Raw genomic sequence first — 19784 nt, 5'->3', positions numbered from 1 at the left:
CACCATATGCCGCATTGTCTCAGAAGGTAACAAGATAATGACTATCCACCTTGCATGTGTGTCTTACTACAAGTAACTAAGGTGGCTTCCTGGTGTGTAAATATAATAAACAAAGTAAATATAATAAATTAAAATTTCTACTGGTTGACAATTTTCTTCTGTTGTTTCTATTATTGTATACCACTAAACCCACCAAAAAAGTGTTTTACAGCTTAGTAACTCGTAGGATATCTTGCCCCATTTTTGGAGAGTATGCTTATTCTGAAAATATGTGAAAGTTTGTGCTGATATTGAGATAAGAGTTTGGTTTTAGTCTATATGGTTTTGTGCTGATTGTAAACACTTGCTTTAGTTGGTTAGGGTTGTTATGTTTTGTATACTATATGCTGTTCATGCAGAGCGGAATAACAAATGTACTGAAGTGAAGAAAATAATGCAGGTTGTAGTTGGCAGTGTCAGTACAGCTTGGAAACCTAGATCCATAATGAAGTGTAACATACTGTATAGCAAATATCAAAAAAGATGAAAGTAATGAGTGTCTTGTACAGAGTAAAATGGTAGAAATCAACAAAAATGTAATTATTTGAAGCCAGGAAAAAAGCATAACTAGCTACACCACAGTCTCCCTCTGTTATCTTCTTTGTGGGTAATTATGCAAATATGTATCCCTTGTATTTGATGTAATCATAGTTTAACTAATACAGTGGAACGTCCATATCTGTGGGCAGTACAGTTTACAAGGCTTACGCGAATGCCTGAAACCACAGATAGTAATTGAACCCTATGTACAGTATATCACGTTTTCCATTAACATAGGTACCCATGATGAATTTTAATTGATGAATTATGCAAAATAAGTTATTTACATTATATAGTAAAATGCCTTGTATTAATTAAATATTTATACTTGTACACTTGTGTCTCTCAAATTAATTAGAGAACCTCACATTTTACCTTAACCATCAAGGTGCAAAGAAGAAATGTAAAATATCTTGTACATACACAGTTTAAATACATTTTTATATTTATTTCTTAAATAAAAAATATCTTAACCTATTGTTGGTACTCCCTGTCTTCTGTGCTCTTCGTTGTTTTCAGGAGCACAGGAATCGCTTCACAGCTTCTCCTATGCTTTGCAGAGCTTCCTGCACCACTACATGTACTTTGGAACTTTAAGGTTATTAAGTAAAATTAAGGGTTGTTTTTACAACACTGCTATAACTCAGTAATGAATGTTACAGCGCGAATGCTAGAGGTTCCAAAGGCTTGACGCATCAGCATGGCAAAAATAAAATCATACACAGAGGCATGCCCACGTGCATTACTTCCACACTCTGCACATGGAATGCGGAAATCCATTTATTTCTGGAATTTTCGATTTAATATTTTGGGGCCACAGTAATCACAAATAACTGAAACTGATTCCATGGGTACAAGAGTTGTACTATAACTCGATTAACATTCTTAAAGTAATTTATCCTATAAGTCCTCACTGAATAAAGATATCCATTCATGAATAATCAATAATAGTCAATACAGAACAAAGTCTTTGATCTTATATTTGCCCCATTTTATGTAATTCTTTCTATTTAAATGTACTGTAAGTGTTATATGTCATTATTATGTTGTCTTGTTATTCAGTTTGTCATTGTCTCTTGTTTCAGCTTAGCCAGAGCTGCCCAGATATGTTTTTCTTCCTGTGCAGAATGCTGAGCCCTTTACTCAGGGCATTGTCTTGGTCTGTTGATACACTACAGTTCCTGGAAATGCTGACACGTAAGTGAAGTCTTAAGATTCCTAAAGAATGGCTCTCTTGCAAACAAATTCTTAGTTTACCTAATATGTTAATTTAGCAAAGCCCTGTTACTCATGATGAAGACAACATTTTGTATGTGGTATTTTTCTATGAAGTTGTGTAATTAAGTTTAATGTTGTAAATGCTGCATGAATTTTGCTCGAGTTACTATCTGTATTTTGAATCGTCTGATATTTAGGTCTCAGGATCAGATATAGAACTTTGCTATTATTTCCTACTAAAACAAATATAACCAACAGGTTATAAATAAAACTACATCTTGTGTATTCCTGGATGGTGAGTAGAGGCCACGTCTTTTGAGACAGTGTCTTTACTTATTGCTTACGTTTGCAGTGCTCTCTACTTCAGAGGTTCTCAAAGTCGGTCTTGGGGGCAGGCCCACTGTGGCTTCAGGTGTTTGCTTTAACCAGATTCATAATCAGTGGCAAATGATAACAGTGATCTCAATTAATTAGCTGGTATTTTTTTTCCTCTTATTCTACACTAGCAAAATACCCGCGCTTCGCAGCGGAGAAGAAGTGTGTTAAAGAAGTTATGAAAAAGAAAAGGAAACATTTTAAAAATAACGTAACATTTGCTTTCTATTCGTTTGTATAAGCACAGTCCTTCACCAACAATCATTTAATGTTAGCTCAGACCCGGCACTTAAAAGTTTCTGTCTCACTTTTGCTGAGTTTGTGCCAAACACTATTCTACCCCTGACCATCTCCTTTTCATTTGCATAAGTAGGCATGACAAACGTCAGTGGCAGCATGTCTATAAACTTAATTTAAACTTAAGGTTTACACCGTGCTCTGTCTCCACAGTAGCTGCACTTATGAATATGCTTGTATGCGTCACTTGCTTCATATTCTTTTGCTGCCTTCTCAATTGTGTAATGCATTTTTTGTTCAGCCCTCTTTGGAGCTCTTCCTTGTTCTCTACGTACTGCGTTCACAGTCAGTTCACGTGAGCTGATCTCTTGTGTGATCTTGCGATGTCCACGGCTTTATTTAATGTTAGCTAAGACCCAGCACTTAAAAGTTTCTCTCGCACTTTCGCAGAGTTTGTGCCAAGCACTAGAACATCTCATCTTTGTTTGCATAAGCACAGTCCTTCACCCGCAAATATTTACCTTATATGGGCAGGCACTCAATTACGTGGGAGGCGTGATAATGCGGGACGCAACTCCGCCTCACACGGCGACCGAGCTGCAGGCTATGGCCGTATATATGGTAGAAAGTAGGTTCCAGTTATGACTGTTATACGTAGAATTTTGAAATGAAACCTGCCTAATCTTTGTAAGTAAGCTGTAAAGAATGAGCCTGCCAAATTTCAGCCTTCCACCTACACGGGAAGTTGTAGAATTAGTGATGAGTGAGTGAGTCAGTCAGTGAGGGCTTTGCCTTTTATTAGTGTAGATTAAGAAAGCACAGCAGCATGATTTTAACATTCATTAGATATTTAAAAATTATTTGTGCTTTTGATATAGATTTAAATGCTTAACTCACTTTTGTTGCTTTCATTATATTTTGCCCTTTCTCTGTGCAGTTTGCTCCCTTCATTGTATCTTAATAATGACTAGCTGTGTAAGCCTATGCTGTAAAAAGCCTTGGGTCCTAGAAACTATTGAAATCGTTAGAAGAAAAATTGACATATAGAGATGTCAGGTAATTGAAATGAACTACTCTGGGCATCTTTCTCCTGGGAGTTTTCGTTTTACCAACATGCTCGCATCACTTGTGTATTAGCGGCATGAGGAAAAGTAAAAGGGATACCGTTTTGCTGATATTAGCGGCTAAGCGACTTTGTCTTTCTTCTGAGGTTTCATTTTGCTGACGTGCAGGCTTTGCTTGTGTTATTAGCGGCAAAGTGAGTCTCACTTCTGGGCTGGACAGACACACACACTTCCACTTGTAGACATTTATATATAAGACAATGAAAAAAGAACAGAGCAAAACACCCAGGGAAACAACACTGAATCATGAAAGGCTGCAATTACTTTGTCAGGCCCACTAATTAGAAAACAATGGATTAATTAAACAATTGGATTACCCAGAAAAATAGAATGAACATCAAGATAAAAATATTGTTAAAAAGAAAAAAAAATTCCCATATAACTGCTTAGTACATTAAAAAAAAGATAATTTATATATATATATATATATATACACACACACATAAATACAGTGGTGTGAAAAACTATTTGCCCCCTTCCTGATTTCTTATTCTTTTGCATGTTTGTCACACAAAATGTTTCTGATCATCAAACACATTTAACCATTAGTCACATATAACACAAGTAAGCACAAAATGCAGTTTTTAAATGATGGTTTTATTATTTAGGGAGGAAAAAAAATCCAAACCTACATGGCCCTGTGTGAAAAAGTAATTGCCCCCTTATTAAAAAAAATAACCTAACTGTGGTGTATCACACCTGAGTTCAATTTCCGTAGGCACCCCCAGGCCTGATTACTGCCACACCTGTTTCAATCAAGAAATCACTTAAATAGGAGCTGCTTGACACAGAGAAGTAGACCAAAAGCACCTCAAAAGCTAGACATCATGCCAAGATCCAAAGAAATTCAGGAACAAATGAGAACAGAAGTAATTGAGATCTATCAGTCTGGTAAAGGTTATAAAGCCATTTCTAAAGCTTTGGGACTCCAGCGAACCACAGTGAGAGCCATTATCCACAAATGGCAAAAACATGGAACAGTGGTGAACCTTCCCAGGAGTGGCCGGCCGACCAAAATTACCCCAAGAGCGCAGAGACGACTCATCCGAGAGGTCACAAAAGACCCCAGGACAACGTCTAAAGAACTGCAGGCCTCACTTGCCTCAATTAAGGTCAGTGTTAATGACTCCACCATAAGAAAGAGACTGGGCAAAAACGGCCTGCATGGCAGATTTCCAAGACACAAACCACTGTTAAGCAAAAAGAACATTAGGGCTCGTCTCAATTTTGCTAAGAAACATCTTAATGATTGCCAAAACTTTTGGGAAAGTACCTTGTGGACTGATGAGACAAAAGTTGAACTTTTTGGAAGGCAAATGTCCCGTTACATCTGGCGTAAAAGGAACACAGCATTTCAGAAAAAGAACATCATACCAAGAGTAAAATATGGTGGTGGTAGTGTGATGGTCTGGGGTTGTTTTGCTGCTTCAGGACCTGGAAGGCTTGCTGTGATAGATGGAACCATGAATTCTACTGTCTACCAAAAAATCCTGAAGGAGAATGTCCGGCCATCTGTTCGTCAACTCAAGCTGAAGCGATCTTGGGTGCTGCATCAGGACAATGACCCAAAACACACCAGCAAATCCACCTCTGAATGGCTGAAGAAAAACAAAATGAAGACTTTGGAGTGGCCTAGTCAAAGTCCTGACCTGAATCCAATTGAGATGCTATGGCATGACCTTAAAAAGGCGGTTCATGCTAGAAAACCCTCAAATAAAGCTGAATTACAACAATTCTGCAAAGATGAGTGGGCCAAAATTCCTCCAGAGCGCTGTAAAAGACTCATTGCAAGTTATCGCAAATGCTTGATTGCAGTTATTGCTGCTAAGGGTGGCCCAACCAGTTATTGGGTTCAGGGGGCAATTACTTTTTCACACGGGGCCATGTAGGTTTGGATTTTTTTTTTCTCCCTAAATATTAAAAACAATCATTTAAAAACTACATTTTGTGTTTACTTGTGTTATATTTGACTAATGGTTAAATGTGTTTGATGATCAGAAACATTTTGTGTGACAAACATGCAAAAGAATAAGAAATATATATATTTTCCCAGCCTTGGTTATCTCATTTCTATAGTGTTTCCAAAACACAGAATCTGGGCAATAACAGTTCACTTAATTATCCCAGGATTCCAATTAAAAACAGAAGCTGGTTGGAAGAAAAACCTGCTGGACCAATATTGAGAACCTCTGCTCTATTTGAAGGCTTCAGAAGGTTGAGTTACTATGACTTTAGTACAAGATGTCAGCATAAAATTTCTGAGATAGAAAATGTAAGTGTCATAAAAATCAATCACATCTCTTTTGGAGATGGTGGGATATAGAAGATAAGGTAGAGGACTCTGTACTTACATGGTTGATGGTTCACTTTCCTCCTCAAACCTTTCATGTGACCCAGATGAAATTGCCTGTCCATGTTAATCAGAAAACAAAAATATGTTAAGGTCCATGAGATGGTATTTTCACAAACACATTTTATATACATAATGATTTATGTGGCAGGTGTACTATTGCTATCATTAATTGTACCAATGAAATCGTTTTAAAAGTATTGACATAAAAGTAGCAGTAAGAGCCATTTTCCTAGTTATATAAGATTCATAAATATTTTGCTAGATGACAAAGCATAATCTATGGAAGTTTGCTATAACCCACATAAGTTGAGTGAAATTTGTATATTCTAGCTGTTTCTATCTGCTATGACTAAACATTCTTCAGTTAGTGACCAGCCTTGCCATGTGTAAGGCGTAGAGAGCACAAGGGTTTAAACCGTTTTGAGTGTGTAAAGCAATATGTAAGAAAACAGCACTTAATTTAAGTGCAGAGCCATAAGTTTAAAGTTTACAGAAGAAGCAGCTAAGAATCTTTAAATAAAGAGGCAGAAGGAAAGAACTTTTAAGTACAGAAATAACTGAAGTTTCTCAAGAAAAGAAGTTTAGAGAAGATACATTTTTCCTTTTTTTTGCCTTTTATTCTATGTGTGTAACTACTTTTTTCTTTATTCTTGTGTGGATTATTTGCTTTTATCTTTCACTAAATATTTTTTAAATGAACTTTTGAACTGAGAGATTTCTTTCAGCACAAGTTTTACCCGTGCTCGATCTCGCCTTATACTTCGGCGGCTACAATAGCAACTCCCCCACTTTAACATGCATTCTATGTTAATGAAAACAAAATAAAGCAGGAAATAATTTTATTGTACATGTTTAGCATGGATGCAGTTTTCTTATAAATAACTGTACTTGAAGAATTGGAGAAGTGATAGTAAATAATAAATACAGTGGAAAGAAAATGTGTCTGGAGCTGAGAAGCACAAAATTGCCAAATAGCAATCGTTGTGTCTATCGTGGTGATTAAAACAAAATTTAGAAAATCACAAACCAACACTCAACATCAACCACCCTTCAATAATTGTGATATTTGAAGGCTGTGGATGCTATTGGTTAGCTTGGATGTCAGTACCCAGTTTAAATATATGTATATGTGTGTCAAGGTATTTTATGAAGAATTTGCATTGTAAAACCTCTTATCTTTTGGGTCACATTATGACAAATAACTAGCCTGGTAATCACAGTGCAGTTAAAAAAAAAACAGTGACTCCTTTGTTTTTGTCTGTTAATTGCCCTTGAAGAAAAATAACTAAAGTGTACAATCACTGTCAGCTTCACCAGTTAAGACTTTTTTTTTATGTAAACCTGGTTATACTTTTACGTTTGGGTTTGAAGTATTCACTTTTATGTGCACCACTACGTCAGCTTTAGTTAGTTAAAGTAACTTAAGTGTCAAATTGCTATTCATTTATAACATGAGCTTTTGACTACCAAACAGTAAAGACTATTAGATTACGTAGTGAATAAAAATCATATTCAGTTTCTGAATGTACTTATTCCAATACTGTCATTTCCCAGCTAAACACATTTAGGTTTGGTGATTGACAACTCTAAATCAATCTATTGTCAACATCGATAGATACACTTTATTAATCCCAAAGGGGAAATTCACATACTCCAGCACCAGCTTACTGTTAAAAAACAATATTAAATTAAAGAGTGATAAAAATGCAGGTATAACAGTCTATACTAATAAAAGGCAAAGCCCTCACTGACTGACGACTCACTCACTCACTGACTCATCACTAATTCTACAACTTTCCGTGTAGGTGGAAGGCTGAAATTTGGCAGGCTCATTCCTTACAACTTACTTACAAAAGTTAGGCAGGTTTCATTTCGAAATTCTACGTATAACAGTCATAACTGGAACCTAATTTCGTCCATATATACGGCCTGCAGCTCGGTCGCCATGTGAGGCAGAGTTGTGTTCCACATCATCACGCCTCCCACGTAATTGAGTGCCTTCCCATATAAGGTAAACATTCGCAGGTGAAGGACTGTGCTTAGCATGTTCATAAGTGCAGCTACTGCGGAAACCCTCTGACGCTGAACAAGCATTTGTACATATATCAATAGGAAAGCAAGGTGTAAAGCTTAAGTTTAAATTATGCTGCTGCTAAATATTCGCAGGCAGATCCACAACTTAATACCAGGAATACCTATTAAACATCTTAGATTTACGAGTACCGATTTGGGTAGTGATCACTTCGATGAATGAAACCTGTTCAAAAAATGCATTACACAATTGAGAAGGCAGCAAAAGAATATGAAGCGAGTGACACATACAAGAATATTCATAAGTGCAGCTACTGCGTAAACAAAGCACAGTGTAAACCTTAAGTTTAAATTAAGTTCATAGACACGCTGCCGCTGGCGTTTGTCATGCCTACGACAAATAAGATATTCGCGAGATACAAGTTTAATGAGAAGACGCAGGGTGTAAACAAGACTTTTGATCACTTTATAAGGGAGTTAAAATTGCTGTAATGGAGTTAAAATTGCTGGTGAAGGACTGTGCTTATGCAAACGAATAGGAAAGCAAGGTGTAAAGCTTAAGTTTAAATTAAGTTCATAGACACGCTGCCCCTGGCATTTGTCATGCCTAAGACGAATACGATATTCACGAGATACAAGTTTACTGAGAGGACGCAGGGTATAAACGAGACTTTTGATCACTTTCTAACGGAGTTAAAATTATTGGTGAAGAGCTGTGCTTATGCAAACGAAGATGAGATGGTCAGGGATAGAATAGTGTTTGGCACAAACTCAGCGAAAGTGCGAGAGAAACGTTTGAATGCCGGGTCTGAGCTAAAATTAAATTAAATAAAACCATGGACATCACAAGATCGCACGAGATATTATCGAGATACAAGTTTAATGAGAAGACGCAGGGTATAAAGCCTCGATAATAAAGACCTGGCGAAGTCATGGAGAACATGGAAGGACGAGTTCAGATTATACACAGAACTTGCAATGCCGGAGGCAGAGAAAAACACTAAGGTCAGATTATTATCTTATTGGAGAGAGTGGCAGAGAATTGTGTCAGGCGCTGACCAGTGATGTAAGACCTGATGAGTTAACCATGAGCTTGATGATACGTAAATTTGATGAACATTACAACCCGAAAATAAACGAAACTGTAGAGAGGTTTTTTTTTTCAAGAAATCAGGCAAGGGGAGAAAATATAGACAACTACGTCACAGATCTGAGTGTTTGCAGGCACATGCAATTTCGGGAAGATTAAAAGTTCCCTTATACATGACCGAATTGTGTGCAGAACCAGTAATGCAAGTTTGCAACCAAGATTACTGAGAGAAGACAAACTGACTTTAGAGAGGTGCATACAAATGTGCAGAGCCACAGAACTGTCGAAGGAGAACAGCAAAACAGTCACACGGGCTTCCCTATTCTATACTTCTCCCAGTGCGTCTCTCTAAACCCTCCGTGTGGGAACATTATCATAAGGCTTAACAATCTTATTGTTGCACCTTCTACGTGCAACCAACCGTCCATATTACAGAGTCTTCCTTGCTTTACCGCTGGCTGCTTCTTTCCATTCACCTTCCTAGCTCTTTATTTAAACAGTTTTCCTTCTCACTTTTCTGCTCCTTCGCTGTCTTCTCCCTTTTCATTCAAAATACGTGCCTCCTTGCCTTTTTAGTCAGTTCCCCTGACGTCACACCATGGTACGTTTAGCAAGGACTCACAGGCATAGTTTGCCCCCAATTCTTCTTAAACAGATATCCCACAGACGGTTAATTACTGGGACATAATCTCTAAAAGGAAGCATGCGGCAGAAACAGTTAAAGGCACACAATAAAAATTTTTTTGACAACTGTTACAAGACGCTGTCGCTAAATACTCGCAAGAGATTCCACAAGTTCATACACACGCTGCTGCTAAATATTCGCAGGAAAATCCACAAGTTAATACCGGGAATGCCTGTTAAACATCTTACATTCATGAGTAGTGATTTGGGTAGTGAACACTTCGATGAATGAAACCTGGTATCTTTACAACGGTTGACAAACACGGAATGTAACTTCAAAACAACACGTCCTCCAAATACAAACCTGATGGAAAGAAATAATGATAATCAAATCCTTGATGACCGCAACACTCATAACAGTGGCAAAACAATTACATTCACAATCAGGTTATGTTATTTTTAAAATGTTTCCTTTTCTTTTTCATAACTACTTTAACACACTATTTCTCCGCTGCGAAGCGTGGGTATTTTGCTAGTCTTATATAATGTTAACGTTAAAGCAGCTCCGTGCCTACAATAGAGCCTGCCTTCCTCACCAGTTTGGCCAGATATGAGGCGTCCCTCTTCTTTATGCTGCCTCCCCAGCACACCACCTCATAGAAGAGGGCGCTCGCCACAACTGTCTGATACAACATCTGCAGCATCTTATTGCAGATGTTGAAGGACACCAGCCTTTTAAGAAAGTATAGTCGTCTCTGTCCTTTCTTGCATAGAGCAACAGTATTGGCAGTCCAGTCCAATTTATAATCCAGCTGCACTCCCAGATATTTATAGGTCTGCACCCTCTGCACACAGTCACCTCTGATGATCACGGGGTCCATGAGGAGCCTAGGCCTCCTAAAATCCACCACCAGCTACTTGGTTTTGCTGGTGTTCAGTTGTAGGTGGTTTGAGTCGCACCATTTAACAAAGTCCTTGATTAGGTTCCTATACTCTTCCTCCTGCCCACTCCTGATGCAGCCCACGATAGCAGTGTCGTCAGCGAGCCAGGACTCAGAGTTGTATTGTAAGTCCAATGTATACAGGCTGAACAGGACTGGAGAAAGCACAGTCCCCTGCGGCGCTCCTGTGGTGCTGACCACAATGTTAGACGTGTAGTTCCCGAGACACACATACTGAGGTCTGTCTGTAAGATGGTCCACGATCCATGCCACCAGGTGTGAGTCTACTCCCATCTCTGTCAGCTTGTCCCTAAGGAGCAGAGGTTGGATGGTGTGGTAGGCGCTAGAGAAGTCCAGAAACATAATTCTTACAGCACCACTGCCTCTGTCCAAGTGGGAGAGGGATCGGTGTAGTATATAGGTGATGGCATCCTCATCTCCCACCTTCTCCTTGTATGCGAACTGCAGAGGGTCAAGGGCATGGCGGACCTGTGGCCTTGGGTGATGAAGCAGCAGCTGCTCCATGGTCTTCATCACATGTGATGTCCAGGCAACAGGCCTGAAGTCATCAGCTCCCCAGGACGTAATACCTTTGGGACTGGGGTGATACAAGATGTTTTCCAAAGCCTCGGGACTCTCCCCTGTTCCAGGCACAGGTTGAAGATGCGCTGTAGAGGACTCCCCAGCTCAAACGCTCAGGCCTTCAGCAGTCGTGGCGATACTCCATCTGGACCCACTGCTTTGCTGGCACGAAGTCTCCTCAGCTCTCTGCTTACCTGGGCTGATGTAATTGTGGGTGCGGGGAAACTCTCCTATATTGGTATCAGCTGAAAGAAGGGTGGAGGGTGCAGTACTCTGAGGTGAGAGTGGGTTAGGGCGGTCAAACATGTTAAAGAAGTTGTTCATCAGGTTTGCTCTCTCCACGTCTTTCTCGATGGTGGCACCCCGCTTCGAGCTGCAGCCAGTAATGATCTTCATCCTATCCCACACTTCCTTCATGCTGTTATTGTGCAACTTTTGCTCCAGTTTTCTCCTGTACTGCTCCTTTGCCGCCCTGAGTTGGACTCGGAGTTCCTTCTGCACGCGCTTGAGCTCAAGGCCGGATAAAGAACCCCACAGGCCCCTGGGTGAATTGGCTCCTTAACCAGAGAGTTGATCATACCCTTTAATAATACAGCGTAATATTTTTTACTTTTGATTTTGGTACAAAACTTGACTGCTTAATGGCCCCTGGGCATACACCCACAATGCACTGATGGTAAATCTGTCCCTGGCTGGTGTATGTGCAGGCATGCTGTGAGATGAACTGACATTCCATCCAGGGTTGGTCCTTGCCTTTTGCCCAGTGGTACTAATGTAAGTTCAGCTCAATAATTTAACAAGTGGTTTGGGGAAATAATTTAATAAAACTACATACTTTAGAACTTGGGTTATCTGTACATAGATATCATCTTTGCATCCTGCGAACAATTACACTCCAAATTTAACTTCCCATCAACACAATTCTTTCACTACCTCCAAATTTGAAACTTTGCTAAACGAAATCTGCCCAGTTTTCCTCACCTCCCACCTACTTCTATTCTGGAAGAAATATTGATTAGTCTTGAGGACTCAAGCAGCATTTCTGTAATATACAAAAAACATTTTAAAGTCCCTCCCTTTCAAAGATCCTAGAGGACAGTGGAAAAAGTATCACTCAGCATTTCAGAAAAGGAGTGGAAAGCAGCAATGCACAGAATACACTGTACTTCTATATGCGCAAAGCATACAATTATTTAACTTAAAACCATCTATCAAGCACATCTCTCTCATTTAAAATTGTCCAAAATGTTTCCAAGGCAAGATCCAACCTGCAAACATTGCAAGCAAGTTCCAGCCTCACTGGGCCGCATGTTTTGGGCCTGCACCAAATGAACATAATTTTGGACCAAAATCTTTAGATGCCTTTCAGACAGCCTAAGTGTCACAATTCCTGCTGATCCACTAACAGCTGTGTTTGGTGGACTTCCAGATGGGCTTAAAGTGGAGAAGGGCAAACAAACTGTAACTGCTTTTACTACACTATTGGCACGTAGACTTCCTTATCTTGCTTAAGTGGAAGAATCCTAACTGTCCTGTTAAGTCAGTGGGAAACTGATGTTATATACAATTTGATATTGAAAAAAAATCAAATTCTCACTTAGAGGATCTGTACAAAACTTTTTTAAAACATGGCAGAATATAATCAATAACATTTTAGAATAGCATATAAATTGAGGAAGCAGATTCTCTTCCCTTTTTTATTTTAATTTTTATTTATTACCTTATTTTTCCTACTATTACAATTTTACTCCGTTGGCTCAGCTCTCTTAATCATAGGTTAGGGGGTTGGTTGACTTGATTTGACCCAAGTTTTGTAAAATTTGGGATGTATATTAAATTCAGTAATAATACATTCAATCAAATGTAAAAAAGAAAAAGAACTTGGGTTAACATTGTCAATTACTTCAACATTCTGAGCCTTTGCTAATCTTGTGGATGTTTCATTATCTTTGAGTTATGAATTCATACTAAATTGTCCCTTAAAAATTTTTTTTAAACTTTTTTCATCGCTTTACCCAAAATTTAATAAAGTCCACCTAAGTGGACAAATAAAACCTTTTTAAGTTCTGTCATTTATGGAATGAATAAAGTCACTGAACACCAACTGTAATTGTGTGAAAAAGTAATCAATCCTACAGTTTGTAACACTTTCATCTCCAATAATTGCAACTAAGTGTGTCTTTAGAATTCCCTTTCAGTCTTTCTCATTGCCGATAAGAAATTGTAACCTACTTCTCTCTTCAGAGCTTATTTAATTCAGAACCATTGGTAGGTTTTTAGGTATAAACTACTTGTTTTGGATCCTGCTACTGCATCTGTCTTAGCGTTAAGTCTGTCCAAAAATGTAATATTTTTCTCAGCTGTACCTATATAGACTTTCTTTTGTTTTCTTGGATCATTGTCTTGCTCTATGACCCAACTACATTTGAGCTCGTAGGTGGATGACTAGACAAATACTCCTTAAGATTTTCTCTATAGAGCACAATTCATGTTTCCTTTAGTTATAGAAAGTTGTCAAGATCCTGAGACAGCAACTATCCCCATACTATTACCTACATGTTTGGAGTGATGTTTTTACTGTGGAATGTTGTCCTTGCTTTATGCCAGGCACACTGGGATCCATGTCCTTCAAAACCAGTTGTATCACAAATCATCTGTAGACTATTCTTCCAAAAGACTTTGGGGAAAATCAAAATGTGTCCTGGCAAATTATAGATGATCATTTATACTCTTCTTGGTTAGCAGTGTTTCTTGCGTTGCTAATCTCACATTTTTATGCCTGTGTTTTGCTTTACAGTTTTAAATATTTTCCTTGTTACACACTTAAGCTTTCATAATGTAGTTTGAAATTATGTAGTTGTATCAGCAAAATTTTGAAGAACCACTCAATACCTTTGTTTCAAATGTATTGTTTCTGTTGTGAAATTAGAGATGTGTATATTGTAGGCATTTTAATGATCTAAATTAGAACATTTTTTAAGACGTACCTGTAGTACTAGGGTGTTGTACCGTGTTAGCCATTATGAATTTAGTGAGAAGTTAAGCAAAATGACACATTTTATTGGCTAACTAAAAAGTAATCTTGCCTGAAGAAGGGGCCTGAGTTGCCTCAAAAGCTTGCATATTGTAATCTTTTTAGTTAGCCAATAAAATTAATTTCAACATTAAGAAGTGCCTGAAATGCAAATATAAGAGTAAGTGGTGGTGTAGCATTTTACACTAGAACTTTAGGAAAAAAAAATGCTTCCATTTTTAGTATGTTTTGTCCCATTGTAATTTGTTGCAGTGACATTTAAGGTTTGCTTTGTTTTGGATTTGTTTTTAGCAGCTGCGAGCATGGAGGAGCTGCACAGATTTCTAATGAAGAAAGCACAAAAAGAAAAATCTCACTATGGTGAGTTCCACAACAAACAAAGATGTGTCATTTGATTAGGAGCTTACTTTATTTACACAACTTGAGTCACAAAAGTTAAAATTAAATCACATGGAATTGTACTTGTTTCACTAGAGAGTAGCTGCAGAGTTCCACTTCGGTGAGGTTTTTGGGAAGGTAGTGATGTACAGTATGTCCTTTTGTTTAATTTGTCTGTGGCACCCAACAACTAGTTTTAAATTGTGCCATTTAAAGGTAGGACCAGAATTTTACTGTACATCAACTATTTCATGAAGTCTGATTCACCAGGTGTTAAATGCAGTTCTCTAGGAGATAAGCCATGCATGGGAGGAACGAATACGACTCCATGCCAGGAGCAGATGTAAAGCTGACAATGAGCAGCTAATATGTAGCATTTATCTATAAAGTATAAATGGGCTGAATCGGAGGGTTCATACATTTATCTACACATTGTGAATTAGCTAAATTTGAAGTGTTACAAATATATTGCTGTAGCTTGAAAAGGCTACAGTTATATTTTTTTGCATTTGTATGTTCAGTTTTATGAATTAGTTGCCAGTACATACAGTGACTGACTGTTGTTCATAGGTTTTGAATTAATTGTTTGGATGGAAAAGAATAATATTAGAGATTTACCTACTGTCTAACTTTAGCTTTTAAAAACACAGCTGTTCACTATTCTGTTTTTATTTGCATCTAGAAAGCTGTACACTGAAGATGGCAGCTACTGCAGTCTGGGTATTTAAGGACCTGGGGGTGAGCACTCCTTTATCAGTTCTCTTCCCCTCAGTCCCAGCATACTCAGCTGCTATTAATGCTATTACTGTGCCTATTACAGATTCTGAAAGAAGAGGAGGGAGATGACAAAGTTGTGTACCTAACACTTGGCCGAGAATTTCATCAACCAGAGGAAAAAAAGAAGCTGCAAAATTTAATAGACCAGTTTTTGTTTGTTTAAATATTGCAATTGTTCATTGTTAAATGCATGTGTTATCTTTTGTTGGTTCCAAAATACTAAGCAGTAATTAAAAAAATATATATATATGTATATGTATATGTATGAAAATGGGATGGTAAATTGTGGTAGTCTGGCAAAAACTGATTTAGTGATAGTGGAGTATTTCAACAAGAACTCCTTCTGGAGTCCCACAGGGCAAGTCTGAAGTGTTATGTGTCTCTAATGATGGTGGCGGCTGCAAGTAACAGATGACTGTACAACCAAGAAGGAAAAGGCAGTAAAACAGGGATTCATTTATTTAAGTTCCAAGTTTCTACCTCTGTTAGTCTTGACCATCATTCGTGCTCAGTACCAGAACATGGAACCTGTTTGACATGTGATAAAAGAAAAGGTAGAAATGAAAATTAAAGGTCTTTATATCCAAGATTGTGTAATGGCATTTGGTTTCAGGGTGGATTCCCCGATACCTCCTCCCCAAGCTCTACGTCCAGTGAGTGAAGACAAATGGCATTATTTGGAGTTTGTTTTGGACTCATACCAAAGTTTAAGTCAGATGTTGCATCCATGTTTTTAAAATGGATTCCTGATTTAATAAGTTTAGGCATCTTATAAAATTGTGCTGAATCGTTTCCTCAGACTATTAATGAATCTGCTTTAATTGTTGTCTTAATCTGCTTGCTTGGAAATGCATATTGGCAGAGTAAAATGGAACATTGTCAGACTGAGTGAGGGCAATAGAAGCGGATTAGCCCACCGTGTAATGTGATGTATCTAGACAGTTGCTCTGGTGAGTGCGCACCACTCACTTTTCTATTCTATATTCCTTTCAAATTCAGAGGTGCATTTTCTAAATCACAGAACAAAGTTAATCATTTATACATGTATCTTTTTGAATAAATGATGCATATTTTTATCATTTGTATTTTTTCTATTTCTGAAATGAGTTATGTTTCTTTGCTTCATAGTAGACTATATATATTCAACAATCCAAGACCAATACATAATGAAACTGAACCTGATAAGTGAAAGTAATAAAGTGGCCGGACTTGAGTTGACCCTGAAAAATAGCACCATGTTGGTTGACTGTAGAATGGTGCACACCATCTCCCATTAAAATGCTAAACTCCTAAATACTCAATAACTCTTGATAGCTGAACCATTCAATCAACGACCATACCACCAGTGCTGACCTTGGAATGACAAAGTACCTGCAGCTGTCATATCTTCTTTTAAATTGTTTATCTTGTGTGTGCTGGTGTCTGCACAAATTCATGATTACAGTGCATTTCAGAGAAATTCTGAGCACAACTGCAATGGCTTCACAGTGAACAAGGTTGTGTTGGAGTGCTAGAAGAACACTTGAAAGGAGCTGCTACAGTACATTCACACATTATTAGCTACTGCGTGCTGAGTTGATTATTTATTCTTTATTTTGCCTTATACAATTTCTTGTAGGAATTTGTTAGTTTTCGCATACCCCTTGGGGTCAGAGCGCAGGGTCAGCCATTGTACAGCGCCCCTGGAGCAATTACAGGTTAAGGGTTTTGCTCAAGGGCCCAGCAGAGTAGGATCTCTTTTGGCAGTGGCAGGGATTCAAATCGGCAACCTTCTGGATTCCAGCGCAGATCCTTAGCCTCAGAGCCACCACTCCGCCCTACAGACATCAGATTAATAATACTGACACAGCAGTGGACATGGTCTTTCTTTGTCTTCTTAGAGAGGCAGGGCCTGTTAAAGCCCATTGCGACACTCCTTGTGTGATTTTGGACTATACAAAAATAAATTGTATCTCTTTCATCTACAGTAAATGTAGTTTTGAAATGGCCGTTATATTTGTGCAGAGTGTGATGGGATATCTGACAATTTCCAGTCAACCTCCCATATTATGTGATCTCAAAATATGTTAAGACTATTGCCGTTAAAACTTAAAATGATGTTCATAAGCCGACATGCGTAATTGAGACCACACTATTGTAGTCTGCAGCTACATCAGACATGGCAGCACCTAGCAAATTTGCTAAGCAGTTGTGGCGCCTGCTGCCCACTTTCCATCCTGAAGAGTCATGAACGACCTTCTGTGATCTAAACTGTAAAACTGCTCAATCCACAGGAAGGGGACTGCATTACAGCTTCATGTTGAGCCCTGTTATGTGGTACTGATGTCTATTTGCTCACCATTGCCAGTCATGAGTGTCTCTTAGTGGCCCTTTTCTATAATAGTTGCTGGAATGTCTGTCCTAGAAAATTGTTCTCATTTGAGCATAATTTAAGGTGCAATGCATTAATAATTTAAAATGTGCAAGTGTGTAATGTATGTGCTGAATGCTCATTGTCTAGTGAATAAGTCCTTTATGGTTAATTTACTAATCAAAAGAAGTAAACTTCATGTTTATTTGGGACTGTAATCTGTCTCGACAGCCATGGTGCTCTAATACCTGGTGAAACATCTCCTCCCAATTCTAACTTATTGTTTCTGGACCGAATAAGGAGGGTGATGGTGTTGCCTGTCATATTTTGAAATTATTTTTGTTTAAGCAAATGTGTTTTGAATTGTTCAGCACATGTAAAACTCTTTCTTTGTACCTAATTGGGTCGCAGTTTGGTATTGACATTGATTGTGTATCATCCTTAAAATTCCTTACAGGTTTTATTGATGAGCTTTAAGGTTCTGCTTTCTAAGATTTGCTTTACAAATTTTTAGTGGTATAGTAATAATGGGTCATTTGAAGGTTGATGAACATTACCTGTCAAACGTTTTCAAACACCTCAGTTTTTCTTGAAATTTATTCAGGTGAAATGCAACGAATCACCTAAAATGGTGAAAATGTAAGCAGTAAACTGTCAGAGGTCTAAATTTAAAGTTTAGGTTAGCAAACACTGAAAAAAAATGAAGTTTCTTAATATTATAAATGGGTTTTCTTCAGGGAACAACTAATAGGTTACAGATGCTGTGCAGCAGTTAAAGTAAATGAAGCCTTGCAGAGTGAAGCACACAATTTGCACAGGTGTCCCAACTTCTGTTGATTACTTAAAAGCCCTCAGTGTGTCAGTCGTTAGAACAGACTGTGTTACTACACCTCTGAAGTACTACTTCATAATAATAGTACATTGTGGAAAGTTGTAAATTCCGGTGAAATTCACAAGAAAATGACTATTAAAAATGAAATGAGACAGAACAGCATTACCCTTAAGAAGTGCAGGCCTAGAGAAATTGCAAAAAAAAAAAAAAACAAACCTCAAAGTATCATTGAGTACAGTGGTGTCCTACACGATCCAAAGGCAATTGGAGAAACTCTGATGGCAAAGACCTGGCAGACCAAAGTCACAACCCAAAGAGAAGACACGTTTGCAGTTCAGGTTGAAAAAAGCAAGTGTCAGATTGTGCTGTGAAGAGGAGACTTTGTGCTGCAGGTTTGACAGGGCGAGTGGCAGGAAGAGAGCCATTCCTTAAAGGACAAAAGAGGGCCTTGAAATGCCAGCTGTGAACTCCTGCAGTCCGGAGGAAAGTGTTGTACAATTAAGAGAGGAAACCCTCTCTCCAAAATGTCTCCAGGGCATGATCCAGCCTCACTGGGTCACATGTTTTGGTCCTGCACCAAATTAACATCATTCTGGACCAAAATTTTTAATTACCTTTCAGACAGCCTTGGTGTCACAATCCCTCCTAACCCACTAACAGCCGTGTTTGGTCTTCTTAAACTGAAGAAGGACAAACAAACTGTGATTGCATTCACTACACTTTTGGCATGCAGACTTACTTTGCTAAACTGGAAGAATCCTAACTCTCCACTTTTAAGTCAGTGTGAAACCAATGCTTTATACTATTTGAAATTGGAAAAAATCAAATACTCAGAGGATCTGTACAGATTTTTTTCAAAACATGGCAGGATCTCATCAGTAATATTTTAGAATAAGCTCTTAAAGCACAGATGAAGTAATTATCTCTTGTGATAGTTTAGGGCTTTCTCGCTCCCTTGAACCCTCAGACACCACGTCAGACCCCAGATAAAAGTCCAAATAATTGATTTATTATAATAATAATATGCACAAAGCACCCTCCTCTCCATAATACTCCAATAACCAATAATCCAATCCTCCACTCCCAGACGCTTAGCCACCCTGCCTCCTAACTCAGCTCAATCTTCTGGGGTTTCTCATAATCCTTTTATAGTCCATGACCCGGAAGTGTTTCTGTCCCTCAGTCCATGTGACTTTCTATCACTTCCGGGTCAAGTAAAAACTTCTTTTCTTCTTCAGCCCAGAAGCACTTTATTTCTT

At 38.3% G+C, this 19784-nt stretch overlaps 1 protein-coding gene across 11 annotated transcripts in view; it reads left to right on the top strand.

The window, feature by feature from the left end:
* Nucleotides 1-16374, top strand: part of gpat2 (glycerol-3-phosphate acyltransferase 2, mitochondrial) — a 121563-nt gene extending 105189 nt beyond the window's left edge. For 10 of the 11 annotated variants that reach the window (XM_039768380.1, XM_039768379.1, XM_039768382.1 and 7 more), the window contains 4 exons: nt 1665-1776; nt 14480-14548; nt 15249-15304; nt 15387-16374. In XM_039768380.1, coding sequence (XP_039624314.1) covers nt 1665-1776; nt 14480-14548; nt 15249-15304; nt 15387-15506 — 357 coding nt within the window. In that variant the 3' untranslated portion in view covers nt 15507-16374. The remainder of the gene's footprint in view (nt 1-1664; nt 1777-14479; nt 14549-15248; nt 15305-15386) is intronic. The other variant, XM_039768376.1, reaches the window with a different exon arrangement.
* Nucleotides 16375-19784: the final 3410 nt, after the last annotated feature.

This window comes from Polypterus senegalus, chromosome 11 (assembly GCF_016835505.1).
Source record: "Polypterus senegalus isolate Bchr_013 chromosome 11, ASM1683550v1, whole genome shotgun sequence".
Taxonomy (NCBI): domain Eukaryota; kingdom Metazoa; phylum Chordata; class Cladistia; order Polypteriformes; family Polypteridae; genus Polypterus; species Polypterus senegalus.
This window is presented reverse-complemented; position numbering and strand designations above follow the sequence as displayed.